The following is a 12652-nucleotide window of genomic DNA, read 5'->3' as shown; positions in this document are numbered from 1 at the left end:
GTATTGATTGTCTTTTTCTTGTTTTGAGCAGCGAAGTACATCATCCTATTTCAAATATCGATTAGCTGCTAGCTCTAAGTAAGTTGTCCTTAGCTCAAACAAGTTTTCCCATTATTTTCAACATTAGCTGAGGAACGTAGTCGTTGTGCCATTGTCACAACCTGTCTCCGCCAAGACATCTTTTCAGTTCCAATCATAGCCGAAAGATGGCGCAAAAGTATTCGCCAAAATGGCAGCCACCACTGCGCTCCGAATTTGTGCGACAAATGGATGTGAAAAAGAGGCAAAACTGCAATGTCCCACCTGCATCAAACGTGGAATCACACCTGGCTCTTTCTTTTGTGACCAGGTGAGAATGAATTCTGGGTAGATTATGCAGCAGTTTAGCCTTAAACTCCCTCTAAAGTGGAGGCCGAATTCCGCGTGTAAAACTTCTCAGTGCCTGCAGTGCATTTTGTGTGTACATTTTCCACATAAAATTTCGTCTAATTTGTACTTTGGGTCAGATTATGGTCTTTGGTTCAGCAAAGAGTCTCTGAACAACGTTCACAGTCAAAGATGCCAGACAATGATGGCTTTAGCTTTAAGCTTTAGTAGAGCATTTAGCCTATCTCTGTCTGGGAGGATTAATACATTGTGAATGTAAACATAATGATCATACATATTTTCCTCAATTTTATTGTCCGTTAGTCCGTTAATATTAATCTCCTAGTCCTAACTCCTATGCACTTGTTTCAGGCATGTTTCACCGGAAGTTGGGGAGAGCATAAAAAGTTGCACAAAACGAGTAAGTATAAACGTGAATGCATGTCAGCCATGTGGGCCAACCAACCAACATGTTATAAGTGGCCACCAACATCTGGGCCATTTACCCGCTGCGCACACACATTACCAGTTACATTAATCTTCAATATGATGAAGGAAGTTAACTTAACGGAAGAAGAAGAAGAAGATATGAGTATGCCACTTCGTTCATAATCAATTCCCCTTGAAAACTGCCTTAGATATTTCAACAGTTACAAAAGAAATTTTTCAGACATTTTTGTGAATTTCCAAGAGTTTAATCGTATCAAATAACTTTTTTTAGGTGACACTGTTCAAGTATCCAATTCTGCATATAATCCCTGGCCTGGCTACAGTTTTACCGGTAAACTGAGACCTTACCCAGTTGTAAGTATTGTTCAGTAAATTATTGAATTTTTTGCTGCCTGAAAACGTCTGCTTCAGATTTGAATTCAAATCTTTTGTAAAATTCTTTGTTGTGAAGAGCGTCAATTTTAAAAAAGCTTTTCATCATTTAGACCACACAAATGAGTTGATTTCCTGGTACTGAGGTTGATAGATATCAGAATTTAAAAAATTTTGTTTTAAAAAGTGGAGACAGTGTACCGAGTAATGCAATGAATATTCCTCTTTCAGACTCCCAAACGCTTGGTGCCTGACACGATATGGAGACCAGATTATGCTAATGATGAAAGGGAAGGTAAGCGCACTGTCACTCAGTAATGTGGTACACAGTGGGGACGACCAATCAACTCAGATGATCATTATATTCAATGATTCATGCAAACCTTATTGTGAATGATATAATATGGTGAATTTTATAAAGGAGGGATAACAATGAATCATAAAAAAACAAATATGTAGTGAGAGTTCCTATGAATGTCAAGTGCTTTGACTTTGAGACATTCCAGTTGTACTTGCGCTATCTGAGGACTTGCGTTTCAAAACCCTTTACATTTCTTAGAGCTTGTGTAAAATATTTCATTGCTTTCTCTCCAGGCAACCCAGCGAGTGAGCGGGCCCTGAAAGGCTCCACACACATCAAAACTCTAGATGATGAAGAGCAAGAGGCCATGCGAGTGGCTTGTAAGGTGAGAAGAAATATCAGACAGAAACTGACTGGAAACTTCTTTGGATGTTTTAGATAGCATCCGCCGTCTTTCATCAGGTGCCTTCCCTTGGGGTTGTGAGTGCCAGTTGAGGTTGGAATAGGATAGTGATCAAGTGTTCTTTATTTTCCAGCTTGCCAGAGAAGTCCTAGACGTAGGTGCCAGTGCTGTAGGGGTTGGCACCACCACCGATGAAATTGACCGGTTAGTCCATGAGGCTTGTATAGACAGAGAGTGCTACCCCTCGCCACTGAACTACTTTAAGTTTCCAAAGTCTTGCTGTACGTCGGTGAATGAAGTGATCTGTCATGGTATTCCTGACAAGAGACCACTGAAAGATGGAGATATTTGTAATAGTAAGTACCAAAACTGAGAAATTTTGGGATGTTGGCGGACATTCTACACATTGCCAGGCTTGTTTAGGGCCATTACCAAAAACCTCAATAAGGAGTTGATTTGAAAATACCACGAAGCATAAGATCCTACAGCCTCTTTATTCCAGCCGGTATTCATGATGATATAAAATTTCCTTTGTTTCAGTTGATGTAACTGTCTGCCATAGAGAATACCATGGGGACCTGAATGAAACCTTTTTTGTTGGAAATGTTAGTGATAAGGCCAAGGATTTAGTCAAAGTTACTTACGAATGTTTGATGCAGTCTATTGACATAGGTAGGTTGAAATGTTTTGAGTCCCTCACCAAGGCATTAAACACTACTTCTAGTTCTGTCCACCTAGGAGTGAATGAGTACCTAGCTGCCAGAGTTGGCCATGAATATAGAGTCCTAGCACTGAGAGGCAGCTGGACTGTATACTCCCCAGATAGTTGAGCTTGAACAGGATTATACAGGCCAAAAGCTGGGATATTGATATGGCAAAGCGCTTTGTGTTAATGAATCAAATGTGAATTAAGTATGAGCACTATTCAACTTTTTTAGTTTACCCGTATTAAAGTACATGTATGGCAGCATACAATTTGTTCATAAATCTCTAGTCTATGTAGCAGATTATCAATTAGTTCCATTTGTTTTTCAGTAAAACCAGGTACGAGGTATAGAGAAATCGGCAATGTGATACAGAAACATGCTCAAGCCCATGGTTACTCAGTGGTGAGAAGTTACTGTGGCCATGGTATACATAAACTCTTTCATACAGCTCCAAGTGTGCCACATTATGCCAGTAAGTCTTTTTCTTCTGTGATGTGCATCTTCTGAATTCATTCCAGTGAGCCCAGGATCCCTCCTGCGTTCGTACCAGGTAATGAATATTTTCAGCGACAAATAGCGTCAGCGTGGTTACTTTGATCGTTCAAAAGTTGAAGAATTGAACTTGAATTTGAAATTTCTGATTCTGTAGATACGTATTGAACTATGGCAGTGTATATCTCTATTTATTTGAGCCACAAGAAAGGACAGTTAACATGAATGGCGTGCATGTAGATCATCAATTACATGTACATTAAAATAACTTCAGTACTACATCAAAGCTAACTTTTATACTTCTCAATCATTAGCTCACCTCTTAGCAGAGGTGAGCTTATCCCATACCGTGGCGTCCGTCGTCCGTCGTCGTCGTCGTCGTCGTCGTCGTCGTCGTCGTCGTCGTCGTCGTCGTCGTCGTCGTCGTCGTCGTCGTCGTCCGTCGTCCGTTAGCAGGGCACGTTTCGTAACTGTTAGAGCTATTGAGTTGAAACTTAGTACACATGTACCCTTATGTAATGACACCTTGGAGACCAAGTTTCGGTCCGATTCATTTCATGGTTTGGCCACCAGGGGGCCAAACGTTAAAAGTGAAAATATGCAATATCTCCCTTAATAGTAGTCGGGAAATTTTGAAAAAAATATGGTAGGTACTTCTAGCAAAGGTGCATCATATATCCTCCGGGTTTTTGATTTGACCTCCTTTTCAAGGTCACAGAGGTCAAATGGTGTAAATTGGCCGTTAGGATGTAACGATGGCACGTTTCTAAACTGCAATGACTATTGATACCAAATTTGGTACACATTTACCCCTTAGTCAGGTGATCTCAGGGACCAAAGTTTGGTCCAATATGATTCACCACTTGACCACCAGGGGGCAAAATCCAAAAACCTTAAAAATGTGATTATTCCTTAACTTCTTGCCCGATTGCCACCAATTTGATATCATGGGTACATCTAACCACCATACAGTATATGTCACACAGGTTTTTAATTTGACCTTCTTGTCAAGGTCACAGAGGTCAAATGGCGTTAATTCGCCGTCAGGCCGTAACTATGGCACGTTTCTTAACTGCAATGACTATTGATCACAAATTAAGTACACATGTACCCCTTGGTCAGGTGATCTCAGGTACCGAAGTTTGGTGCGATCTGATTTGCCGTTTGGCCTCCAGGGAGGGGGCCAAATCCTAAATTCTTCAAAATGCCATTATTCCTAGTAATGACTTGCCCGATTGGCACCAATTTTATATCATAGGTACATCTAATTCTAACAACCATTCAATGTGTCACCCGGGTCTTCTTTGATTTGACCTACTTTTCAAGGTCACAGAGGTCAAATGTACTGTAAATTGGCCATTTTGGGGAAATTGTAATTGCTTGGACCTACATCAAACCTAACACTACATGACACAATACCATGCTCTTTATCCATCTTTCTTCCACATGAGGTGAGCACAATGGCCCTGGCCATTTCATTTTTCAGAGAATAAAGCTATAGGAGTGATGAAGGCAGGCCATTCCTTCACGATCGAACCAATGATCTCAGAGGGAATCTGGAGAGATCTCCTGTGGCCCGATAACTGGACCGCAGTTACTCAGGATGGGAAACTTTCGGCACAGTTCGAACATACTTTATTAGTGACAGAAACAGGATGCGATATTTTGACGAGAAGACATGATAAAGATGGACAGGCACATTTTTTGGATAACATGTGACATTAGTAACATTCAGGACCAATATTGGACGTTGCTATTGATAGAGCAAGTGTTCATCCATCGAAGTCACTTTTCGTGATTCATATGTCATAGTTCAAGTTTCGAAACAATTTTTGAATGACGCAGGAACACATATGTAACCTACACTGGAAATCACTGTGGCCAGTGGTGTCACAGGAAGAAATAGTCCGTTGACAAAGTTATTTGCTATGAAAGCTAGCATGAGGAAAACCTTTGGGGCCGAGATAGAGCTTAGGTTAGTTAGGGTTGTGATTTCCCTGGCCAATTGAAAAGACCATCCCAAATTATGAAAAAGCTGGCCAATGGACTGTTCATTCCTGTAATGTAACGAGTACCCCGTTGGCCACAGTGGAAATTACTGTTTTATTCTTCCATTCGTGACATGTGACTCACGAAATGTGACAATGTGACTTCTCTTAAAACACTGCCTTAAAGGGACAATATAGCCAGCAGCAAGGCAGGCAAGATAAAGTTACACAAAGCCGCCGATAGGGGTCTCTCACATCTCACAGTAGGTCGAACTGATTCACGCTTGTACGAGGGATATATCTAGTGCTAAGTCTGACATGACCAAGGGCCCTTACTGTGTATACTAGTCACTTGAAGATGGCCAAATTAGCCTCTCTCCTCCTGCCTATAGTCCCCCCTTTGAAGACAATATTAGAGAGGACGGGACAAGTTACATGTATCTTAATTTTGACCAAATTGAAAGTGATGTTACTTTGTTTAAAGCTTCAAAATTGACAAAATAAGAAGCAGGGTTTTTAATGATGCTTGTTTTGTTAAACATGTGAAAACACTAATTCAAAATCTACAATGTCACTAATGGGCAACTGGTGTTGACTACAAGCAAAAAAATATATACTGCAAATGTTGATGGAAGAAAGTCAATTTATTTGAGGCCTGGTGAACTTCCAGTGTGGATATTTGAGGTTGTGATTTATTTTTATGTGCTAAAAGCGCATTGTATTCTTCACTTTTCTTCACTAGGAGTTCACCAGAAGGTGGGTAACCTGAGGGATAAGGAGCACTCTTGGGTGGCCCAGAAATCGTTTCCGCCACACAATGGATACACAATAAATTTCTATCGTGCAATGGAAAAGTTTTCTGGGCCACCCTGTATAAACCTGAACAATTTCTCTTTGAAGTAGAATTATACCATAAGCATTGTTCACAAGAATACTGAGCTATACACCCTAGGAGAAGATTCTTTACTACTGTATGCATGATATTGGCTATACACCAGTTTCATTAAAACGCTCCCTTATTCACCCTTAAGGACTGTTCATCCTTTCTGTATAGCAGGGTATGCGTCATGACTGGGTATAAATCTTCTGTTGCAAAAATGTGCTGGACTGTGTTATTTCAGGTTGCTGATAGTTTTCATGTGCATGTATATATTTTATATATACACCAATAAAAGTTGCTTTATACATGTAAAATATGTTACCTTTTTGTTTTCCTTGGGCAATTAATGAAGTAAGGCAACCCTGTCCATTGCCCCCAACCAGGCCAGAGACAATTGTCTCTCAAAGAGGGCAGCGGTTTAAACCGCAACCCGTCTGCCAAGAGACGGAAGTATATGGCTCGCAGCTGGGAACTTCCAGAGAGAGCTATTTTGTCACAACCCAATTTCGGATGCACAAATAACATTCCCTCCTGATTGTCACTCAAAAGGTGTGAGTGTCAATCAGCCTTATTTGCCTCATATAAAGACAATGATGGCCATGGTGGAGGATTTGTAGTGGATGTCAATTTTTTTTTTTCCCTTTCCTTGTGGCAGAGGTGATATAGAGTAGGAAGACAGGTCACTGCCTTCATGAGGTGAATGTGACATTGTACGCCCAGAACCCATGCATTCACTGCTGTGTCCTGCGTCTGACATTCCATGACTGAATTATCTTGTGAATGCAAGTCTCCCCCAAGAAAACCTGAATCTGACAGTGTCCGTCTAATGATCTAATGATGGCCCCGAAGACACTGGTTGTGACTAACAGAATGTCTCTTGCGACTGTTCTGTCTTCCCAATTATAAGCTGAATGTGACCTTGTCCATTTATGACCCATTTTATTCACTGCTCTGTGGCCTGCTTCGCACTCTCCTCATGATAGAATGTCTCTTGCGATTGTTCTGCGATTGTCCGTAATGAGCTGAATGTGACATTGTCCATCAAATCATCCCTGACATTCATTGCTCTGTGGCCCGATTCGTACATTTCTAACGATAGCATACCTCTTGTGATTGCTTACTGAGTATAAGCTGAATGTGACCTTGTCCATTTATGACCCGATTTATTCACTGCTCCGTGACCTGCTTCACACTCTCCTCATGATAGAATATCTCTTGCGATTGTTCTGTCTCGTCCATTATGAGCTGAATGTGACATATGGCTCAGAGCTGGGAACTTCCGGAGAAAGCTAATTTTGCGCGGTTTTCCTATGACTGCATAAAGACAATGAATGGAGGAGGATGGATGGAGGATGGATGGAGGAGGATTTGTAGTGGATGTCCATTTTTCCATCCCTTTCCTTGTGAGGTGATATGGAGTAGGAAGACAGGCCGCTACCTTCATGAGATGAGTGTGACATTGTCCATTTAGTTACTCAATTCATTCACTGCTCTGTGGCCTGCTTCGCACTCTCCTCGTGATAGAATGGCTCTTGTGATTGTTCTGTCTCGTCCATTATGAGCTGAATGTGACACTGGCCATCTTATGTGGACCCCCCCCCCCCGACATTCACATTCCCCATGGTAGAATAGTTCGTGTGGTTCTTCCTGCACCACGTTATGCCATGAACAGTGTGCTGTTTGTCACACCGAGTGTCTTCGGGGCGAGAGTGGCCGTGATAGTCCCAAAAACATTGGTTGTGTCTAACAGAGTGTCTCTTATGATTGTTATGTCTTGCCCAATATGAGCTGCATGTGACATTGTCCATCTTATAATAACCCCGACATCCATTGCCCTGTGTCCTGAATCAGATATTTTCAATGACAGAAAATCGCTGGTAATTGTTCTGTCTGCCCCATCATGACATGTACAGTGTGCTGTCAGTCACAATAACCAGGCTCTTCGGCCCGGGACAGTAATGGACTTCTCGAGTTGACATGGTGGAGCAGCCAGGCATGATTCAATCTGGTTGTGACTGTCTCATTTCTCTCATTCTGTCGATACGACGGATCAGTCCTGCTCGGTCAGTCTGATTGTGACTCTCTTTCCTATCTCACTGTGTTGACATTGTGGAGTAATTATGTCCAATTCAATCTGGTTGTGACAGTCTCGTCTCTCTCACTGCGTCAACACGGTCGAGCAGCCAGGCACAATTCGGTCTGGCTGTGTCTATCTCATCTCTCTCACTGTGTCAACACGGTGGTGCAACCCGGGCCCAATTCGGTCTAGTTGTGACTGTCTCGTCTCTCATAACCTAGTTGACATGGTGGGGGCAGACAGGCCTAATTCGGTCTGGTGGTGACAGTCTTGTACCCTCACTGTGTCGACACAGTGGACCAGTCAGGCCGCATGTGGTCTTGTTGTGACTGTCTTATCTCGCTCACTGTGTTAACATTGTGGATCAGCCAGGCCCAATTCGGTCTGGTTGGGACTGTCTTATCTCTTTCACTGTGTCGACATGGTGGATCAGCCAGGCCAATAATCGAGCTTGTTGTGACTGTCTTATCTCTCTCACTCACTGTGTTGACATTGTGGAGTAGCTAAGCCCAATTCGGTCTAGTTGTGACTGTCTCATCTCTCCAACGGTGTTGATATGGTGGAGCAGCAAGGCCAAATATGGTCTTGTTGTGACTGTCTTCAGTCTTGTACGTTTACTGTGTTCAGCCAGGTCCAATTCGATATGGTTGTGACTTTCTCGTCTCTCACAGTGTTAACATTATGTCGGAGCAGCCAGGCCCATCAATTCGGTCTGGTTGTGACTGTCCCATCTCTCTCACACCCAAATCGATCTGGTTGTGACTGTTTCACCCCTCACGCTGTGTTGACACGGTGGACCAGCTAGACCCAATTCAGTCATGATTGTGACTGTATCATCTCTCTCACTCTGTCGACACAAATCTTGAAGAACTACTTGGGTGGAACCTAATACAAGACACTGCTCATGTAGTACCTGACACAGGACAATTTCAGGGGATTGTTGTCATATCCGAGTTCACAAGATCAGTTGTCCTATACCAGGTAGAATCCAACTAGTTGTCTTATATTAGCTATCACCTTTAATATAGTACTCAAGATGTACTTGAAAGTTTGTTAGACAGTCCCATGAGACAATGATGGTAATTTCCGAGTTGCTGAAAGACTGAAAGACTAGTTGTCCTGTATCAGGTACCCCCCAACTAGTTGTCTTGTTTCAGATCCCACCAAGAATTAATAAAGACCAGTCTTTATTGATTCTTGGTACCACATAATGGTGTACTTCAAGCATGAACACAGAGGGTGGCTTCTCTGGGTGGTTATAATAATAATAATAATAATAATAATAACATTAATAATGAGTCTTTTATATAGCGCAATTCCGTGACACTATAGTTCTCGCTCAAAGCGCTTTGGGATATCATATTATTACCCCGGTCTCCACAGAAATCAATCAGGGGTTTCAAGGAGCAACCAGAAGGTGCTCACTTGAACTCGACCAGTAGGGGAACTAAGCAGTGACTCGGCCAGGAGTCGTACCCACGACCTCCTGATCATGAGGCTGACTCTCTTCCACTGCGCTACTGCTGCCCCTTATACTGGTGAAGACCTGTAACTTTTTATCCTTTATGAAAGTAAAGAACTTGATTTGCATGTTGCATAATAAAGTATAAAAGTTTATTCGACTTAAATAGAAAATGTTTATCAACAAAAAACATAGGTCAAGTTACATTATATACAAAGAAGCTGTGATTGATTTGCGTCTAAACATAAAATACGGTCGAATAATTACAGTTCTCTCATAATACTCTAGGAGTCAAATTCAATATGCATGCATTAACCCTTTAAAATCCTCCTAATTGGAAATTGAGTATCTTCATTAAATAATTCTTTTGTGATCCAAAATAGCAAAAGTTGTTTTTAAAAAGCCCAGATCATTAAAAGTTACATTTTGGATTTGAGTTCATTTCATATTAGGGACAATTAATTGTTCAGATAAGTAGTGCTATATCACTTATTTGGATCTGAAGTAGATTTACTTGGAATTTTAATTTTTGGGTTTAAGTAGGCTTATACACAGGCTAATGCAAAATGTCTACAAAATATCGTGGACATGCAGTATTTTTGAATTGTATGAAATATACATTGTACAGAGTAATATGTACAGGGATACCTCCAGAAATATCCAGAGGTGTCAAATGGCAAAGTTAGAACTTGATAAAATATGAACACCGTACAAGGGAAGACTAAATATATGCATCTTATGTATGCTTATTATATAACTTTATCAACACCTGAATTTGTTCTACTGACTCTGAAATCCCATATCTAAATTCATCACCAAAGGTGACTTCTATGTCTTATTAGCATCACCAATCCATCACCAACAGTTAAGACAACTGCTGATTGCTGAATCACTTAATGCACCAGGAGTTTTCATCTTAATATTTTCATACCCGTAAAGGTAAAGTGTTTCACTAATATAGCCCAGTATAAATAGCCCATAAAATGTAGAAAATAGCAGTAAGGACATAAATGTTCTGAATGTATGTCCTGTCTGCTTCACACCAGCAGCCGCTATCTAATGTTTGAGTTCAAAATGTTCACTTGCGGTATGTAAACATTTATAAAACACAGACAAAGTCCCCATCCTTACCCTCTACATTACTCTCCAATCTCCATCTCACCTTGAACACATGGAGACAATTTCCCTGAGATTTGTTTTGTCAGCAATAATTGTGAAAAGACACTAATTTCTCACGCTATACGCACGCGTGTCATGTATCAATGCATGCATCACTGTCAACCCTTGAACGAACGTGTACACAAATACTGATGAACATACATGTACACGGTATATATTAATGTTACACTTACATGCGCACATTGTCGTCAAAACTTGACAACTCATTCAACCTCTTTCCCAACCAAAATTTATGTATATGTAAAACACAGACAATTCGTATAGAATCAAACTTTCATAAACCGATTGAAGAAGTCGACATGTTTGACATTCAATGTTATGGCAATAGGAAGTTATCCATCATCCTTGAAGCAGGAAGCTGTATAAAATAACACACTCTTCTTGGTTCTGCATTACACATGTTATAAAGCACCTCCATTTACATTACAGTAGCATTACATATACATGCATGGTGGGAAGCTGAATAAGTAATGTACTTTCCGGCCATTTTGCACTTACTTAGACTTAGAGAAGAAAAATAATAATTTCCATCATTGTACTGTATGATCACAGAATTGACCAGGACTCAACTACAGTGGAACCTCCCCTATCTGTCACCTCTTTATTAAGGACAATCTCTCTATCAAGGACTCTGGTATTGGTCCCAAATTGGTTGTTTCCATTCACACCTTTCAATTAGGACAGCACATGTCAGTTCTGAGTGTCCTCAATAGAGAGGTTCTGCAGTACATCATAACAATGCATGATATTTTTCTCTCCAAAATGACTGCAAAACAGCACACCCTTACTCTGCATTTATTCAAGCACCTCCATTTATCATGGTTACATAACAAAATATGAAAGACAACAAGCTATTTCTATAGCAATAAATTATCCTCTCATACTTCTGCCTCGGAATCCTCTTCATCCAAATAGTCCTCCCTACTGCAGTTCAAGCTGCGCAAACCTTTATCGTTAACTTTTTGGGCGATATTTTGTAAACTTAGCGAACTATAATTAATTGTTTTTGTGCGTATATCCTTTTTTAATGATGCATATATATCAACGTTACTGTATTTCCCCATTTTCCCAAGGGATAAGTCATTATTCACAACTTTCGTCTCCACACTGAATCGTCTACGTCTCCGCTTTTTCCTTATAAAGAAAACGAGTCCAGCAGAGCCGATACCTAGCACAACCATGACGAGAATTATCGCCACATAGACACCCCAATTACCGAATTGAGGTACCTGGTTATCTGTAAAAGTTCTGGTCTTGTCAGAAAAGAGTGATATCATTTTTATATTTGTTCCATTTCGAAGGAATTTGTCCCTTCCTCCTGGATCGTCTGATGCCCGTTTGGACCGATCTAAACTTCTCTGGTAGCGATTTAGTCTCTGTGCTGATCCTATTTGGTATATGACCTGGATGAACCACTGGTTGCCCGATTCCACCTGAAAGTGAGGAAGATAAGGAAAGAGTTAAAGTCCCACTGTGGCAACTATTGCAGTTTGGAACTACAAAATGTGACTCAAACCTTAAAGCTGATTCACCCCCACTGAAATTTTATCATTTCCTATCTACCCATTTTCTAGAGCTGGACTATAAATGACTATCTTTTCAGGTCATGAATATAACTTTTTAAAGTTGTTACATGTAGGCCTACATGCTGACCCAACAAGCCCGACTCCAACTATTTTTGTGCTTTGAAGAAATTTGTTTTTAGTAGGCGACACGACACGACTTGACCACCATTACCAGAGAAAGGTATAGTAGCACTTCTACAAACCTTATAAAGAGGATCAGCCTTAAAGGTAAACCCATCTACCCCAGGCATTTCTTCTACGATGGAAAACTCGGGAATTTGAAAGACGAGTTTGGCATCAAACTGGACATTAGCAAACGATACGTCTGCAACATGTGGATCACCTCGATCCTGAAAAATGAAGAAAGAAATATATATCGGGCAGAAAAACTTTTCCATCTTGCAAATGCA

At 40.8% G+C, this 12652-nt stretch overlaps 2 protein-coding genes across 2 annotated transcripts in view; one reads left to right on the top strand and one right to left on the bottom strand.

Annotated features, from left to right (window-relative positions):
• The first annotated feature begins 220 nt into the window (after positions 1 to 220).
• Positions 221 to 6253, top strand: LOC135491743 (methionine aminopeptidase 1-like). Its single transcript, XM_064777856.1, has 9 exons — positions 221 to 349; positions 739 to 787; positions 1088 to 1170; positions 1420 to 1483; positions 1783 to 1874; positions 2026 to 2248; positions 2433 to 2564; positions 2928 to 3071; positions 4578 to 6253. The coding sequence occupies exons 1-9, from the start codon at positions 230 to 232 to the stop codon at positions 4808 to 4810; spliced, it is 1140 nt and encodes a 379-aa protein (XP_064633926.1). The 5' UTR covers positions 221 to 229; the 3' UTR covers positions 4811 to 6253.
• Positions 6254 to 9636: 3383 nt separating this feature from the next.
• The window catches only part of LOC135486596 (extracellular matrix organizing protein FRAS1-like), a 42597-nt gene continuing 39581 nt past the window's right edge, over positions 9637 to 12652 (bottom strand). Inside the window, exons 47-48 of the mRNA XM_064769564.1 lie at positions 12446 to 12592; positions 9637 to 12110 (exon numbers count right to left, since the gene is read on the bottom strand). Coding sequence (XP_064625634.1) covers positions 11556 to 12110; positions 12446 to 12592 — 702 coding nt within the window. The 3' untranslated portion in view covers positions 9637 to 11555. The remainder of the gene's footprint in view (positions 12111 to 12445; positions 12593 to 12652) is intronic.

The sequence above is a fragment of the Lineus longissimus genome, chromosome 1 (genome assembly GCF_910592395.1).
Source record: "Lineus longissimus chromosome 1, tnLinLong1.2, whole genome shotgun sequence".
NCBI lineage: Eukaryota > Metazoa > Nemertea > Pilidiophora > Heteronemertea > Lineidae > Lineus > Lineus longissimus.
This window is presented reverse-complemented; position numbering and strand designations above follow the sequence as displayed.